This window comes from Octopus sinensis, linkage group LG22 (genome assembly GCF_006345805.1).
Source record: "Octopus sinensis linkage group LG22, ASM634580v1, whole genome shotgun sequence".
NCBI lineage: Eukaryota > Metazoa > Mollusca > Cephalopoda > Octopoda > Octopodidae > Octopus > Octopus sinensis.
In genome coordinates, this window is record NC_043018.1 from 22,831,632 (window position 1) to 22,849,668 (window position 18,037).

General features: G+C 41.7%; 1 protein-coding gene and 1 non-coding gene across 2 annotated transcripts; both read left to right on the forward strand.

Annotated features, from left to right (window-relative positions):
* Positions 1-580: 580 nt before the first annotated feature.
* Positions 581-674, forward strand: Trnam-cau. Its single transcript has 2 exons — positions 581-617; positions 639-674. It is a non-coding gene; the product is annotated as a tRNA-Met (tRNA).
* Positions 675-4,155: 3,481 nt separating this feature from the next.
* Positions 4,156-13,570, forward strand: LOC115223179 (anaphase-promoting complex subunit 1-like). The gene is made up of 3 exons (XM_029793624.2): positions 4,156-4,441; positions 6,260-6,572; positions 8,012-13,570. Exons 1-3 carry the CDS (start codon positions 4,358-4,360, stop codon positions 13,441-13,443), a joined length of 5,829 nt encoding a protein of 1,942 aa, XP_029649484.1. The 5' UTR covers positions 4,156-4,357; the 3' UTR covers positions 13,444-13,570.
* The last annotated feature ends 4,467 nt before the right edge of the window (positions 13,571-18,037 follow it).

Consider the following 18,037-nt stretch of genomic DNA (forward strand, 5'->3'; position numbering starts at 1 on the left):
TCAATCTATCGTCCTTGTATTATAAGGCAGCATTAAACGTATTATTTATATAATACAGAGTACATGTCCTATACAGACAGTTTATAATATGTAATGTAAATTATATGTAGTATAACAGTGCATTCATTACATAATATTGAGTAGTTATTTTTAACAGCTGGTTAATTGCGAACCGGTGCGCCAGAAATGGCCATCAATTATTTTAATTAAGACGTAACATATCTACGACTATATTACTCAATGTGTTAGTCCTTGTTTTTTCAAGGTGGTAGAACGTGCTTTGAGGGAGAGAAGTGGCTGCTATTGCTAGTAATTAGTGTTACAGTGTCTTACAGTTCGAATACATTCCCCTAATTGCTATAATTTAATGTTACTGCCGTCGAACGTAACATATGGAAATAGTATGAAAATTATATCCAATATAAATAAACGTCAAATTAGTGTAGATTTTTCGCAATCTGATTGTATTGACACTAAGAAAGAAAATTTCTAAAAATACATTAAAAATTGATAGATTTAAACATGTTCGGTTTATCAATAAAGTACGTTTATATAGATAATTTGGCAACTATTTGGGCAGGCCTCGGTAGCGCAGTAGGCAGCGCGTCAGTCTCATAATCCAAAGTTATCATCGAGCCATCTGAAGGTCGTGAGTTCGATCCTCACCCGGGGCAGATTTTTTTTTAGTTTCGTACTTTACGAAATGTAAATTTCTTTTTTAAATATGGTAACTCTTTTACTCCTTTACTTTTTTCAGTCATTTGACTGCGGCCATGCTGGAGCACCGCCTTTAGTCGAGCAAATCGACCCCGGGACTTATTCTTTGTAAGCCCAGTACTTATTCTATCGGTCTCTGCAGGGCCTCATAAATTGCCGGGGTGTAAAAACTCCAGTGAGATTATAAGTTCATGTACTGTTGTTTGTTCTACTGGTCATGTAAAGGACATTTATGTTATAATGAATAACCCAAATGTAAATGAAAATTTTTAAACGAATCTCTTAAATGTTTTTTGTATGTATGTCCTATATTTGTCCTTCTGTGTAATCGATTTTTATAATCATAATAAAGAAATAACTTATTCTATCGGTCTGTCCTTTTGCCGAACCGCTAGGTGACGGTAACTTTATAAAAAGTTCTCAACATAATTTACGAACATATTAATTTGCTGTATAATTTGGCACGAGGCCAACAATTTTAGATTGAAGAAGCAGTTGGTCGATTTACATGGACCACGATTCTGAAATGGTATTTTATTTTAACGACCCCCCCGAAAGGTTTAAAGAATTTACCAACACAATTAATGAAATAATTTAATTATTATGAAATACCTAAAATTAATTGATAACTATTGAGCAGTTACAAGTGTTACGAAAAGCAATTAAAATACGTACACTCACAAATCACAACGGTAGGGTTTTACCAATATTCCCTGTACTTATGCTATCGGTTCTTTGGTCGAACAGTTAAGAGGACGTAAACAAAGCAACACAGGTTGTCAAGCGCTGGGGTACACACACACACGCACAAAGTCTTATTTACAAAACTGCTAATTTAATTCACTTAATTATTGGGTAAATGAAAACAATAATATATTTAAAAAATTATAATTTTGAAACCGTGACCTGTTCACGGACAAAAAACCGTGCAGCATATAATAAAAAACTATAACAATTTATTTTAAACCCCTTTGTTACCAAATTTCTATGTGCTGCCTTTGAATTAAGCAGGTTTTTGGAACATGAATCAACACGAAGTTTTGGCGGAAGACTTTGATTGAAGTCGAATCAAAACAAGAAGTTTGTATCAGAGAAGCAGGGGTGGTCTCAGGCGAGTTCGTTCCAAAAGGGTGTATATGTATTCGTTTCGGTCATTCAGGATAAGTCATGCTATTTTTAAACACTACCCATTATTGTCAATGTATCTGAATGATGGATATATATTTCTTTACTGCCCACAAGGGGCTAAATACAGAGGGGACAAACAAGGACAGACAAAGGGATTAAGCGGATTGCATCGACTCCAGTGCGAAACTGGCACTTAATTTATCGACCCCGAAAGGATGAAAGGCAAAGTCAACCTCGGCGGAATTTGAACTCAGAATAGAGCCACAGGCGAAATACGGCTACGCATTTCGGCTGGCGTGCTAACGTTTCTGCCAGCTCGCCGCATATCTGAATGATGGATAGGAGGGCAGGAAGGGTCCTCTTATTTGACGCCGCTTTTGTTCAAGATTACCATTACACACACATAACTCTCTCCCCGCCCGCATCTCTCTATATTTTTTGTAGAATATATATTTATTATTACGATTGCAGCGTAAAAGACACTAAATAAACAATTCGGCAATCTTTCGTCTCTAGTAGACCTTTCCGTCGATTTCCGTAAAAATTTTTTTTTTTACATATGGGCTTGCGGGAACTTTTGAAGTAATGAGAGCGAAAGAGACTAAGAGAAAGCGATTTTATGACGAGGGAAGTTCTTTTGAAGTTACCGTGCATGGGAAGCATTGATGTACATGTGTGTGTGTGTGTGTGTTTGATGGGGTGTGGGAGACAGACAGTATGTTGTGTAAGTGAAGTGCTTCTGTTAGTGTGTGTGAAGAGACAGAGTAATGTGTGAAAGAAAGAGATAACTGAATTTTTTTACTCGGTGTATGTGTATATGTATGTATATTACTTCAAAAGTTCCCGCAAGCCCATATGTAAAAAAAAAAAAAATTTTACGGAAATCGACGGAAAGGTCTACTAGAGACGAAAGATTGCCGACACTAAATAAACAATTCACTTAAACATTAAACATTTATTGTTTGTAATATGTTGTCACAATTTTCATCACTGGAAACTGCGACTTGGTCCCACACAAAGTTCCACAGCAGAGTTTCTGAATCCTTGTGTATTTTCCACTCTGCAATCGTTTTAGTTTCAACACGAAAGGGATACCTATTTCTTTACTACCCACAAGGGGCTAAACACAGAGGGGACAAACAAGGATGGACAACGAATTAAGTCGATTACATCGACTCCAGTGCGTAACTGGTACTTATTTAATCGACCCCGAAAAGGATGAAAGGCAAAGTCGACCTCGACGGAATTTGAACTCAGAACGTAGCGGGAGACGAAATACCGCTAAGCATTTCAACACAAAAGGGATACCGACGATATCCAGCAGGCCGAAACTTCGAAGTCACTTTCATCCCTCTTATTGTAAAAACGAAAGAACGTAACGATAAGCGTTTTCTTCAAACTTTCATGGCGACAATTCAAGGATCTTTTCGGTTTGAACGGCAGTTTTTTAAAATAATTTCCACGTAACTAAACACTTTTAAACTTCGTATACTGGTAGAATGTGTTTATAAAACATCTTTTTCTCTTGGCTTTATTGAGAAAATTCTATAGTTTGTAAGATATTTGTTGGGTTTTTTTCTTCAATTTCTGCAATTTCAACCAATCAATGACGTCTATTGAGGTAAAAAAATTCTGTGCCGTATGAATATGTCCCTCGTTTAAGAAACAGATTGGGTTTATTTACATTTGTGAAGAAAAAAAAAGATACCCTTCCCCCCACCCCTAACCCTAAAACAGATTGAAATGTAATAGATCGATACTAGGGTCATAATTATGGGTGACAATTTCATATGACACCGCTAGAAAAAAAAAACTGCCGTTCAAACCGAAAAGATCCAAATTCAAAAGAAACCCAGGCTCGGTTTGCCCGCTGATGATCGGAAACGAGTAAATCGGAGGACGGGAAATCGGAGTTTTTCAGTTATAATGTGCGAGTATGTGTGTGCGCGCGCACGTGGATGTGTCTATGTATGCATGCATGTATGTATGTATGTATGTGCGTATGTATGTATGTATGCATGTGCGTATGTATGCATACATGCATGTATGTGCGTATGTATGTATGTTTTTGAACGTAAAAGTAAGGGGTTAAATAAGCCGGATATTTTTGGCAAGGTATAAAATTTGAAACCCTCACCGTTAAATACATAAGTGGGGGAGAGAAGGTAAAACAAATAATTGGAGAGAGAGATGGGAAGTAGAAAGAGGAATAAAAATAGAGATGGTGGTGATTGAGTTGAGAGAAGGAGGTAAGAAAGTAGCGCATGAAAGAGAGGGTGTGGAAAGCAAAGAGAACAGGATAAGTAGAGAGGAGGAGAAAAGAAGAAGGAAGCGATGACAAGGGAGATCACTCTCTGTTACCTAACATTGTCGCGGGAAATATTCCCTACAAAAAAAGATTTATATTTTGTGCATCATTGAAAGTTTCATCAAAATGCACGAAATTCTATCGGCAAACATTTTATTTATTTGAATTAAGTTTCCATCATCCATCACACTGGCTTCGGAGGATATGATAGCAGCCTGTGAAACCCAGGATTTTGTACCCTTTGGGAGGGAATATATCCATTTGCATCCCGGCAAGTTCGAAATACAGGTTAGAGAAGATTTCCTTATGCTTTCGGTTTTATATGAAATATTTGTGATTTTTTTTAAGAAAAAACTTCGTCTTTGTTCAGTATTTTGAAATTAGATTTTTTTTTACCTTCTTTCATTATGTAACAAATTGTACATTTTTAATTGAAGTTAAACAGTGTGAAATTTTTGAATAGCTAACATGTGCCTTCCACGTTGTAACCGTTTTAGTTTCGACACAGATCGAATCACTTGCCTGGTTAGTACATCTCCGAAATATACATAGGCCTATATATATAATTAACACTTACTGGGTATGGTTTTTGAATATACAACGCCAAAAAGCCAAAGTTTTTCTTTCTTCATTAGAGAGAAAAATACTGTTGAATGACCCAAAGTCAACATGCAATTTTAAAGGATAATTGGCAATCTCCGGATAATTTATTTTCATTATTTCACGTCGGTAAACTACATGTTAATCTTAAATCCCAGCAGCCCTGTCCACTTAAGTTGTAGTTTACTTCACCGTAGTGAACATGTTTAGCTCTCAACAAACCGATCTAGCTGAGTACTACTTCACTGTCAACCGCCAACGACTCAGTCCACCTTGTTGTGGGAGCATACCTACATGAGGACATAAAGTCGGTGGGTAGGTACCACAGTGTAAAGGTCTATTTAGCTGTTACTTTTAGCTTATCCGATACCCTCCTCATTTGTCAGTCATTCTGGCGTATTGGTGTTTGTGGATATCTTTCTCTCCAGTCCAAAAATTCGGACTGTCCGTTTTTTTTTAAAGTCTTGTAAATTCCCGTGTGTAAAATACAAATTCGCAAAATTTTTCTGGCAATTCCAAACATTAAAAAAGTTATGAGGGGGTTATATGGTGTGTGTTGTTCGCTAGTAGTACCTGGTGTGCTTTACGTAGAATTCCGCCTTGGTACCAATTTACAACGTCGTATTGTGTTCAGGAATAACTCATTTTGTAAAAAATATGGCACAAAAAAAAAAACAACAGGAAACACAGTAGACGCGGACATGTTCCTCCTCGTTTAGTTATCGACCGAATATCTGGATGGAAGCACTCCGTCGGTTACGACGACGAGGGTTCCGGTTGAACCGAATCAACGGAACAGCCTGCTCGTGAAATTAACGTGTAAGTGGCTGAGCACTCCACAGACACGTGTACCCTTAACGTAGCTCTCGGGGATATTCAGCGTGACACAGAGAGTCACAAGGCCGGCCCTTTGAAATACAGGTACAACAGAAACAGGAAGTAAGAGTGAGAGAAAGTTGTGGTGAAAGAGTACAGCAGGGATCGCCACCACCCCCTGCCGGAGCCTCGTGGAGCTTTAGGTGTTTTCGCTCAATAAACACTCACAACGCCCGGTCTGGGAATCGAAACCGCGATCCTACGACCGCGAATCCGCTGCCCTAACCACTGGGCCATTGCGCCTCCACACCGAATATCTAAAGAGTGATGACAAGACACTCGATAATATTGTTTAGTCTGGCGATGTCAGCAATATAAGCTGCCGGTGTATGAGTTGACATCATGCGATGGTTGTCAATAAGTATCGTTGTCATGCAAGTGAGGGTATTCGTTTCTAGTCTCCTGTGAAAAACGTACCCGACGATGGGGTGGGGGGATGCTACCTTGGTTGGAAACCGGTAAGGATTGCAGCCAGAAGGGCATCTGGCTGTAGAATATCTCCCTCGACAAATTTCGTCTGACTCATGCAAGCATAGAAAAGTAGACGTTAAAATGATGATGGTGCAGTATAGGCTGTTGAATAGTTAGCTTGTATTCATTCACTAAATACTGATTCTTTGACATTTCCAGGTACAACGAAGTCATCATGCTGATCATGGATTGCCATTGCTTCGCTCGTTCCGTGACATCTCCATCAGTGAACAGAGCCCCAAAGAACAATGGTATCTACATTGCAAACCAGATTCGAACTGTGTTGGTGCAGTGGAAGAAGAGCTGTATGTGTCTGGGAATACAGTTGTCTGGAGTGTCGGCACCCGACAAGAATCAAGGCGGGTACTGAAGACCTTCACTGTTGAATCGCCAGTCATTCAAGCCATGTACTGCAGCTTCTTGCTCTCCTATAACACCGAGATTCCAGAACAAATAGATTTAGACATTCCTGGTGAGTTGTCAATATTTTCTGAGATTTTGTATTTGTTTTAATGAAGGCACTCATCTTTGCTCTTTTTCCAGTAATTTCTAAAAGCTTTCCAGGTTTTCATGTTTTTAATTGCCTTATCTACCATACTGCTGTCCACTAGGATAGCTGGTCCCTCTGTTGGGTTCACATGAAGGGGACTCCCTTTATCCAGTTCATTCTCTACATTCAACAGTCTCACCATTGCCGCCTTGACTAGCTTCCGTGCCGGTGGCACATAAAAGGCACCAACCGATCGTGGCCGTTGCCAGCCACCCTGGCATGTAAAAAGCACCCACTACTCTCACAGAGTGGTTGGCATTAGGAAGGGCATCCAGCCGTAGAAACATTGCCAGATCAGACTGGCCTGGTGCAGCCTTCTGGCTTCCCAGACCCCAGATAAATACACACCAATACACTGTCTAACAACCCAGAACACTTCAAGTCTCAGATCTTCATGCCGTAGGACATTGGCAAACCTCTTCTTTTTTGCTTCCACCCTAGCTACATAAACCTAACATCCCTTTTAGTGTTCTGATATGATTCTTTGCTACCCGCCCCCCTTTTTCTGTTCTTTCCGGACTCGTCTCTTCTTTTTTATGGCCCTGTCAATATCACTGTTCCACTGCTATATCACCCTTGGTCTAACAGAGGCTTTGCTCCAACCACAGATTCGGTCTGTTGCCCTTAGTAGATTGTCCTGCAGGAACTTCCAGCTGTCCTCTACATCGTATGTTTTTTATGTCTTCCTCCTCCTCATCGAAGGCCTCGTTACAGACATCTCTAAATCTCTGCCCATTTGAAGGATCCTTCAGCTTCCACCTCATCCCATGTCTTCCTGGGTCTCCCTCTACCCTGGATTCTTTCCACTGTTTAGGAGTGGCACTTCTTCACACAGCTCTCCTCGTCCATCCGTAGTGTCCCACCTATGCTAGCATGGAACACAGACGTTAAATTATGATAATGATTGTTATTGTCAGAAATAATACATGGTTCACTCATGCTGACCATTCACCTATTCATTATGTGCAGGTCTGTGCCTCATTTTATTCTTTAGGAACACAGATGTTTATCCAAGGAAAAGGCCATGGGTGTTGCTGACAGAATGCTAACAACCTGGTCATTAACTGCAAAGGCATCTCACCTGCCTCTTTAACAGTTCAGCTGATCCGTTCTCTTAGATTAGCACTTTTTATGTGTTGTTTCCTTGACTTACATCATGTGATAGTTGTAAGCAAGGCCTCTCACACCTACCTTGCAATATCCCTCTAAAAATGAGCAATTACACCATTAAAATCTCAAAGCTACAAGATAATCTATGATTCAAAACAGTATTCCAGTAATAATAACAACAGTTGTCATATTTGATACTAACTTCACATCTTTGTTACTTTCAAACTAATCCAATCTGTCTTGCATTTCAGGTGAACTCCAAGAAGGTATCTGTGTCCTGGAATCAACTACAGCATCCGTGTTTACCAGCCAAGGCGAAGAATACAACGTCGCTTTGCCATTCCAGGTTACTAAATCCTGGGTTATTAAGAATGGGCTTCTCTTTGAACGTTCCTTGTCGTCGTCAGAAATTGTTCCAAAAGTGTCTCGAAATGCTGCCAACCACTCCATTGTGTTCAGTATGTTGCATCCTCTTAATGACATTGCTCCTGTCATTCATGGCCCTAGCAATGCCAACACCACACAGAACAAGGTTAGCTATTTCACTGACACGTCTCAGAGTATTGTGTTCAGCTGTGTCGAGCCCTCTATACTTCTTGTGTACGACAACACAGCTGGACTACACTGTGTGTGGAAGGTCCGTCGTGTGAAGCCTGAGGAGAGTAATTTTCTCTTTGAAACCTGTGATATGCCCAGTTTATGCCACCTAAATAATTCCCTACTGAATACATCTTCTCATAACCAGTCAAAAGTCAGCAACATTTCACCTGGCATATCTCTGTTGCAGAATTTCTCCAACAGGACATTCTCACCTTCTCCTTCATGTTCCATAAGTCCTGTTGTCAGTAACCACTTGACATCTTCTGGAAATTCAGGCAGCTGCACTCAGTCTCCATTGGCTTTTGCGTCTTCAAGTCAATCTCGACCGTTCTACAGCCTAAATGCTCAGTCGAGGTCTTCCATGACATACATGCGTTCTCCTCCAGGCAGCCAAAACTTCTCAGTGATGTCCGAAAGCATGAATTATCGAATTGAACCGGTTAATCCTGATATATGTCTTGACCATATCTGGACTGAGTCGGCTACATCAAATCGTGAAGAGTTTGTTGGGAAAGCGAGCAAAGCATTCATTGCTAAGGATCTTTGTGAGCAGAACTATTTGTGTTACTTGATTCCACAAAGGCAACATCTACGTTGTGTGAAATTTGAGAAAAGCAATGATAATTCTCAGCTGATATTCGGTGCAGTTTGTACAATAGCTGCCAAAGATGCCCTCCCAGTTGAATTGCTTAACTTAACTGTAGTGCTAGATTTATCTGGCAGCCTTATCATATACAGTGGAACAACCAAAATCAACAAGTTGTTTGTGCCCAAATTGCCTATAGGAATTGCATCGCTGAATGCTTCGGCATCGCTGACTCCTCACAACTCTGTCCGAGTCACTAGCATGATCACATCAAGTCGGCCATCAAGCACAAGCAATGTATCTTTCGAAGATCAATTGTCTCACATTTCTCCAGTAATTGGATCACCAAATGTGCATGATAACCATGTACTTGAGAGTTCTACCAGAGACTCGGAGATTTGCTGCCACGACAACACAGTCCATTGCATTCGAGATAACACCCTCTCACGGTTCACCATAGAAACCACCGATGGCTCTTTGCTGCGAACGTCGCTGCCACCACTTACCGAGTCGACAGGAATCGAAAGTAGTCTCGAAGCCCTGCGTTACATCTTACCCAAAGACTGTGCCATGAAGATGTTGTCTCGCTGGTATACGACACGTAATGTCACCAGTGGATTTGACAATCAGTCGGAGTGGGTGGTCTTCTCTCGTTTTCTCCTGGGACAGATGGGTTTTGATACTAGCCGTCTGCCATTGACACATGAAAATGAATTCAACAACACAACATCTCCTGTGGTGGAAGTGAAACGAGCTAAACCATCCAACCAGGGCTGCAACGACGATTGGGAATATCTACTCAAATCCGAACACCATCATTTCACATCTAAGTACTTTGATTCTGCCCTTGGCTTCTCACTCGTAGCCATACCCAACATATATTATCCAAAACCTTGCACTGTAAACCCATCAGCTCCTCTCTTCTCTTATATACCAAGCATTCTCTTCTCATTACACTTGGTTTATGAAGAACTCAAACTAAACACTTGTCTCTCTGGACAGCTCGAATATTTAGCTCTGATGCTTTTTTTTCTGGCTAACAATCTGAAATGTTTCTACTACACTGACATCTACTGTCGAGATTTCCCTCATCTCTATAATATGGTCGATGAAAACCACCAGATACATCCTGAACAGTGGGCAAAGCTGCAGTTCTCATCTATATTTACTGAAGTGCCCCCTAACATATGCATGTGGATTTCTAAACTGTTATCTGGACTGGAATGCCAGCCAGTTCCGTTCCTGCCCAATATTTGTAAACGAATAGAAAATATCGTCATACTCTACACCACCCTTGTCAATCAGAATTGTGAGGTTACCCATTTCCTGAGAGAAATCCCTGTTTCTGGTTACCGAACTCTTTCCTCTCGAGCAAAAGGTTCTTTGAGTGAAACTGAGAAAAACTCGCTGTCAATAGCGGAGAGTATAGTGCTACTCATGACTCGGCTGGGCATCACAAAACGGGATCTGGAATCGTATCCCATAGGTGTTGTGCTGCCATTACGAGAAGCGATACTACAGTGTCGGTGGGATCCACCATCGGATTGGCCTGAGGAAGCTTACATTTTGATTGGTCGTAAAGATTTGTCCCGAATCAGCGCTTACTGTAAATGTCAGTCGGGTTCTTCCCTGAATGAAGGGCGCTACGTGAAAGAATGTCCTTCTCTTGGGAAAACAAACAAAGAAGACGATGATGGAATGGGTCACCTCGATGAAGAACTCTTGAAATTACGGTTCAGTGAAGACCTTCGAGTGCAAGAGGTTCGCCACATGTTACAGTCATCTCGTCCTGTTCGTATTTCACTTCAACAGAAACCGGAAGTGAGTGACCATGAATTCATTGAAGAACAAGAACGCTACCTGTACGCAATCTGTACAAGAACAATGGCCTTACCTGTTGGTCGAGGAATGTTTACTCTGTCTAGCTTCCATCCGTTACCTACAGAAGCCCTTCCTATTCCGAAACTATGCCTGACCGGGAAAGCTCCACCTCGCAACACCACAGTTGACCTCTCCCATATTGAAACCCCTTCCAATATGGCCACATGGCCACACTTTCACAATGGGGTCGCCGCTGGATTAAGGATTGCCAACTCTTCCCAGATAAATTCCACTTGGATCAATTATAATAGACCTAAGACTTGTGATTTCACTACAGAATATGCTGGCTTCTTGATGGCACTTGGACTAAATGGCCATTTAGCTCATCTTGCTACCCTTAACATTCACGAGTATTTGAGCAAAGGTCAAGATATGACTACTATTGGGGTCCTGTTAGGGCTGGCTGCCACAAAACGGGGAACAATGGATCAGGGTATAACAAAGGTACTCAGCATCCATGTACCGGCCCTTTTACCACCGACATCGACCGAACTGAATATTTCTCACAATGTCCAAGTCGCAGCTGTTTTAGGAGTTGGTCTTGTCTATCAAGGCACAAGTCATCGTCACATTGCTGAAGTACTGCTGTCCGAGATTGGACGTCCACCTGGTCCTGAAATGGAGAACTGCACCAACCGCGAGTCATACGCCACAGCTGCCGGTCTTGCCCTTGGTCTGGTCATGTTTGGTAAAGGAAGTGAAGCTGCTGGCTTGTCCGATTTAGGAATGGCAGACACTCTCTGTCACTTCATGATTGGTGGTCATAAACGGCCGGTGACGGGGCCAAATCGGGAACGTTATAGGTCGCCAAGTTACCAAATCAAGGAAGGTGACAGCGTGAATGTTGATGTCACTTCTTCTGGTGCAACACTGGCCCTCGGTATGCTTTACTTCAACACAAATAACACAGCAGTTGCCGACTGGCTGAAGGCACCAGATACTCAGTTCACCCTGGATCACGTCCGACCAGATTTCTTAATGCTGCGTACTTTATGTCATGGATTAGTGTTGTGGGATCACGTACTTCCAACGACGACATGGATCGACAGCAATTTACCAATAATTGTACAGAAATATGGTTTCAAACGAGAATCCCACAGCAGAGATGAAGACAACATCGATTATGAAACAATGAGTCAAGCTTATTGCAATATCGTCGGTGGTGCTTGTATGGCAATGGGTTTGAAATTTGCAGGAACCGCTAATGCAGTCGCTTACCAAACTCTACTAGATTGCATGAAGCGCTGCATGTATCTTTTACCAGTTCCTCCATTCTGTGAACAAGCCGGTAAAAGCACTGTTGAAAACTGTACCGTTGTAGTGCTTCTTTCCCTTGCAATGGTAATGGCAGGAACTGGAGATCTCGATGTGCTCCGAATAGCCCGGGCTTTGCGAAAACGTGTCGGTCCACAACATTCTTATGCCACTTATGGGTCTCACATGGCTGTGAGTATGGCTATTGGCCTTCTCTTTCTGGGTGGTGGTAGATATTCCCTCAGTACAAAGCCAGAAGCTATTGCAGCCATGCTGTGTGCCTTCTTCCCAAAATTCCCCACCCACAGCATTGACAACCGCTACCATCTACAAGCGTTCCGCCATCTGTATGTCTTGGCTGCTGAACCCCGAGTCTTGATACCAGAGAATGTTATTTCACGCCAGCCTTGCTATGTTCCAGTGGAAATTCGGTTTAACGACACCAAATTTTACAAAAACGTCTGTTACACTACAATGGCACCGTGTCTCATTCCAGAGCTAAACTTGTTGAAGGAGGTAAAAATCTTGGGACCTCGTTACTGGCCAATCAGATTCGATGTAGACAAAAACTGGAAAACTTTAGAGTTGCTTCTTAAAAATAGTGGTGTTGTATATGTGAAACAGAAAGCTGGACATTTGTCTTACAGCGAAGATCCTAAAGGTTACCATGGTCATTTAGCCAAGTCTTTGACAAATAATGAGTCCAGTTTTGAATCAACAAAACTTCATCCAAAATCTATAAAGTCCTTCACATCAGATGCTCGAATATTGGCCTTCTCTGAGTTTTTCCTATTTAAAAATGAAAAAGAATGTGACAGGCTGGCCCCTGTTGTCTACAGTTGTGCCTTTAAAGAAAAACCAGAAGGGATCCCGACTCAGATGAACTTAGCCTATGAAGTCTGGCAGTCACAGATTAACAAAGCTCCTTTGGGACTTTGGCAACTGAAGATTGTCTTGAACTATTACGGCAGCAAATACCAGTTCAAAGCAAGTGAAGAAACAGAGAAAGTGCCACTCGTGGAACTGGATTATGTATTATCTCTGAAGAATGAACTGGAAAAGTTCCTTGCTGATTGGGAATCTAACAACATGGAAATTCTGTTGAAATATTTCCAAGGAGAATCGTTGAAAGACGAGCAATGTGGACACTTGTCTGCTTTCATTGTTTGGTACGACATTCCGCATCCTCATGATTTAGCAAGTATCAGTGTGAAAGGAAAGCCCACTCTTCCAGTGTTGTGTAGCCAGCTTCCTCATTTACCAATGTCATCCATTATGAAATTGCTGAATGCATGGTGCATCAAACAGACCTACTCCGAGAAGGGCCACCTTCCTGAGTTTTCCCTTTCTGCCGATTCCTGATTTTGAACTGCTTGCTTCTGAGTGTGTCTGTACTTCGTGTCCTGTCTTCATTCTTGTGTATCTACATACATGTATAAATTATGCCTATAAACATATGCATAAATATATAAGTATGTATTATATTAATATATATATATATATTTATATATATATATATATATATATAGTGTCTAAAGTATGTATTTATGTATAAAGAGACTATAAGTTATGTATAAAAAATAAAATCTTTATGAATAAAAAAAGAGATGTTGCATAATCACAACAGCCTTGTTTTATTATAAATACAAATTTAAGATGGCTTCCGTGTCGGTGGCACGTAAAAAGCACCATCCGAATCGTGGCCGAAGCCAGTGCCGCCTCGACTGGCTTCTGTGCAGGTGGCATGTAAAATGCACCAATCCGACCGTGGCCGATGCCAGCCTCACCTAGCACCAGTGCAGGTGGCACGTAAAAAGGACTCACTACACTCACGGAGTGGTTGGCGTTAGGAAGGGCATCCAACTGTAGAAACATTGCCAGATAAGACCGGAGCCTGGTGCAGCCTTCTGGCTTCCCAGATCCCCGGTCGAATCGTCCAACCCATGCTAGCATGGAGAACGGACGTTAAACGAAATAATAATAAAAAAATAAAAAATTGATTTTGCTCCATCAATATTTGTGGTGTTCTTTCAGATTCAACATTTCAAACCTGAGTGCCAATCTTAAATTTGTTTAACCCTTTAGCATTCAGATTCTTCTATCAAATGTAAAGCTTATGTATTCACACCATATAAAATTAATCTTGCATCATTTCATGGCTTTGAGATTTCAATGATGTGATTGTTTATTTTTAGAATGACACAATAAGGTAGCTATGAATGACCATATCTGACTAGTTTGGACATAAAACAGGTAGAATATTTTGGCCGGATATGGCTGGTTTAAACACTAAAGGGTTAAAAAGAAAGAATTCGAGCCAGGTTGTTGCCAGTACCGCCTGACTGGCTCGTAAAAGCACCCACTACACTCTCGGAGTGGTTGGCGTTAGGAAGGGCATCCAGCTGTAGAAACTCTGCCAGATCAAGACTGGAGCTTGGTGCAGCCATCTGATTCGCCAGCCCACAGTCAAACCGTCCAACCCATGCTAGCATGGAAAGCAGATGACCGAACGAAGGTGTATGTGTGGTTGGGTAGTAGAAGATCGCTTCAAGTCCACCCATAGTTTTGGGGTTTACTCTCTTTTGCAAGACACGTTTGTCTTCTATAGCCCTGGGACATCTAATGCAGTGATTCCCAACAGTGAGGCATGGGGTCTGGGAAAATTGTGGCAGAATGTGAGTTCGAAATTTTTCTTTTTTTTTCACAACAAACACATTACACCTCCATTCAGTCCAGCCAATCCCTCCAAGCAAAAATACTCTGTGAAGACTGTTTGCTACAGTATAGCACAGTTCTAATGCCATAGTGTGGATGTTTCCCTGGTGCAGTATACATTTTTCTGGGAAGCTATAGTGGGGCCAGGAGGGAAAACAGGTTAGGATGCACTGACCCAATGCCAAAAATCTCTCCATCCAGAATTGATATTAGCAAGGTTATCTCCCTTGAATTAATTTACATCCGACGCGAGAGCGATTTTATTAGTTTCTGTTAAAGTATCTTTAATCTTTTACTTGCTTCTGTAATTGGACTGCGGCCACGCTGGAGCATCGTTTTGAAGGGATTTCGCCAAAAAGATTAACCCCCAGTGCTTGTTTTTAAGTTTGGTGTTTATTTTACTGGTGTCTTTCGCTTAACCACTAAGTTGGCTGGGACAAACATACATGTATATACTGTATCATCATCAGCCTTTAACGTCCGTTTCCCATGCTGGCATGGGTTGGACGGTTTGACCAGAGCTGGCAAGTCAGAGAGTTGCACCAAGTTCCGGTTTGATTTGACTTCGTTTCTATGGCTGGATGTCCTTTGTAACACTAACCATTCTGTGTGAAAGGTTAGAGAAAGAAACCCTGCTGTTTCTTGCAAAACATATCAATATGAGATACATCTAAAGCAAAATGTTTTATGGACCCTTAAAATACTATCGTTGATCCCAAATTTACTTTGCTTGTGTGGATCCCCAGAAATCTTACGTGAACCTTTTGTCCTTTCTGGATCAGTGACATAAGTACCAGTTGTGTACTTGGGTTGATGTAATTGATTTACTCCATCCTTTAAAAATTGCTGGCTTTGTGCCTATAGTAGAAAGAATTATTTTTAATATTGGTTTCAAATTTTAGCACAAGGCCAGCAAGTTCAGGGGAAGAATATGACACTGGCACAAGTGCTTTCACTTGGCATCGGCACCAGTACTTTTTTTCATGTACACACTGGGACACTACTCTCACAGGTCAATCCTCTTTACTTGGGGGAGCGGCCTTAACACTTTCTGCTGTGGAGAACGGGTCTTTTTGTGTACAGCAAGCTGCCAGGTATCTCGATCCTTTGTCATCTTGTCCAAAAGGTTCTGTGTCCTTGTGCAACATAAAACCCAAAACGAAAGTTACTTCTTTTGGTTACACTTGAAAATGATCAAGCAGCTTGGATCAGGATCTCTTCCTGTCTAATTAGGTGTCTCTAATTAATGTTAAAAATAATAGCAGGGCCGCAAGCCAGCAGAACCTATTTCTTTATTGCCCACAAGGAGCTAAACATAGAGCGGACAAACAGATTAAGTCGATTACATCGACCCCAGTGCGTAACTGGTACTTAATTTATCGAACCCGAAAGGATGAAAGGTAAAGTCGACTTCAGCGGAATTTGAACTCAGAACGCAGCGGCAGACGAAATACCACAAAGCATTTCGCCCGGCGTGCTAACGATTCTGCCAGCTCGCAAGCCTGCACAACCATTAGCACGCTCAGAGGCATGTCGTCTGTCTTTACGTTCTGAGTTCAAATTCTACCAAGGCCAACTTTACCTTTTATTCTTCTGGGGTTGATAAAATGAGTACCAGTTATGCACTGGGTCAATGTAATCGACTTAACCTCATCCCTCGAACTTGCTGGCCTTGTGCTAAAATTTGAAACAAATATTAAAAATAATTATTTCTACTATAGGCACAAAGCCAGCAATTTTTAAAGGATGGAGTAAATCGATTATATCAACCCCAGTACACAACTGGTACTTATGTCACTGATCCAGAAAGGACAAAAGGAAAAGTTTACTTCAGTGGAATTTGAACTCGGAATGTTAAACCCAAAGAAATGCAGTTAAGTATTTTCTCTGCCTTGCTCAATCCCTGTAACTGGGGTGCTTGCTTTTCCACCCTGTCAGTTCTTCTCTTTCTCTCTCTCTGCCTGAGGCAGCCATGTCTCTCCTCTACAGCAAGGCACCATTTTCTGTCCCTCAACACTGCTTTCTCCTCAGGTGAGAGGTATTGTCTTGCAAGCTACTTGATAAACCTCACTGTTGCCAGTGTCGCATAAAAGGCACCCCAGTACACTCTTGTAAAGTGGTTGGTGTTACGAAGGGCATCCAACTGTAGAAACTCTGCCAATGCAGACTGCATAGATTGGGGCAGTCTTCTGCCAGTTCAATGGAAAATGGAGGTCACTGCTGGTCTCTTTCTTGTCTGGCTGTCACCCCTCACAGGTGGTTGCTGAACGGTGGCAGTGACCTGGTTGGCTTGGCCTATGCAAACCTGGTGACGGCATACTATCATGTCTAGGCCTACCTGTTAGCAAATAAGACTCCCTTCAGTCATGTTCCCCTCCAAGACACAAGGCCGGGCAAGGTTGTTTATGGAAGACCAGCAGTCGCCCATGCATACCAGCCTCCCCTCTCCACGCCACCAGTGTTATCCAAGGGAAAGGCAAAAGCTGATACAGCTTGGCACCTGTGACGTCGCAACTCATTTCCACAGATGAGTGAACTGGAGCAACATGAAATAAAGTGTCTTGCTGAAGAACACAACACGCAGCCCAGTCCGGGAATTGAACTTACTACTTCATAATTGTGAGCCCAGTGCTCTAACCACTGAGCCATGCACCTTCACAATTGTCAAATACTTCTTAAAGGGATTGGTGGCAGCAAGCTAAATGAGGTGGAGCCATAACTGTCTGTGATAACTTTAGATGACAGGAGCCACTTGCATGCTACATTGGAGATAACATCTACCCCAGCCCAAGCGTTTCAAGAAACCACTGAACAACCTCCCATGATAGGGATCAGAGCTTACCAGCGCTACCCTTTCTGCATACCACCCATAGCTACTACCGATTGAAGGTCCTTGGATCTGGCTGACAAACCCACTTATGTGTGACACATTTCCTGGTGGCCCGGAGATGACCAAACATGATTGCTTTGAGCAGTGGTTCTCACCCGGGGTCCATATGGCCCCTGAGGGTTCGCGTAAGATTTTTGGGGATCGACCCAAGCAAAGTAAATTTGGGATCAACCCTTAAAATACTATCATCATCATCATCAAGCGGACGTTAAACGATGATGATGATGATGATGATAGTATTTTAAGGGTCCATAAAAAATTTTGCTTTAGATGTATCTCGTATTGATATGTATTGCAAGAAACAGCAGGGTTTCTTTCTTCAACATTTTACATAATTCAACCTACAAAAGT

Coding starts and splice junctions, on each gene's coding strand:
- LOC115223179 (XM_029793624.2), top strand. CDS start 4,358: ATGATAGCAGCCTGTGAAACCCAGGATTTTGTACCCTTTGGGAGGGAA. Junction 4,442..6,259: donor CCGGCAAGTTCGAAATACAG/GTTAGAGAAGAT, acceptor TGACATTTCCAG/GTACAACGAAGTCATCATGC. Junction 6,573..8,011: donor AATAGATTTAGACATTCCTG/GTGAGTTGTCAA, acceptor CTTGCATTTCAG/GTGAACTCCAAGAAGGTATC.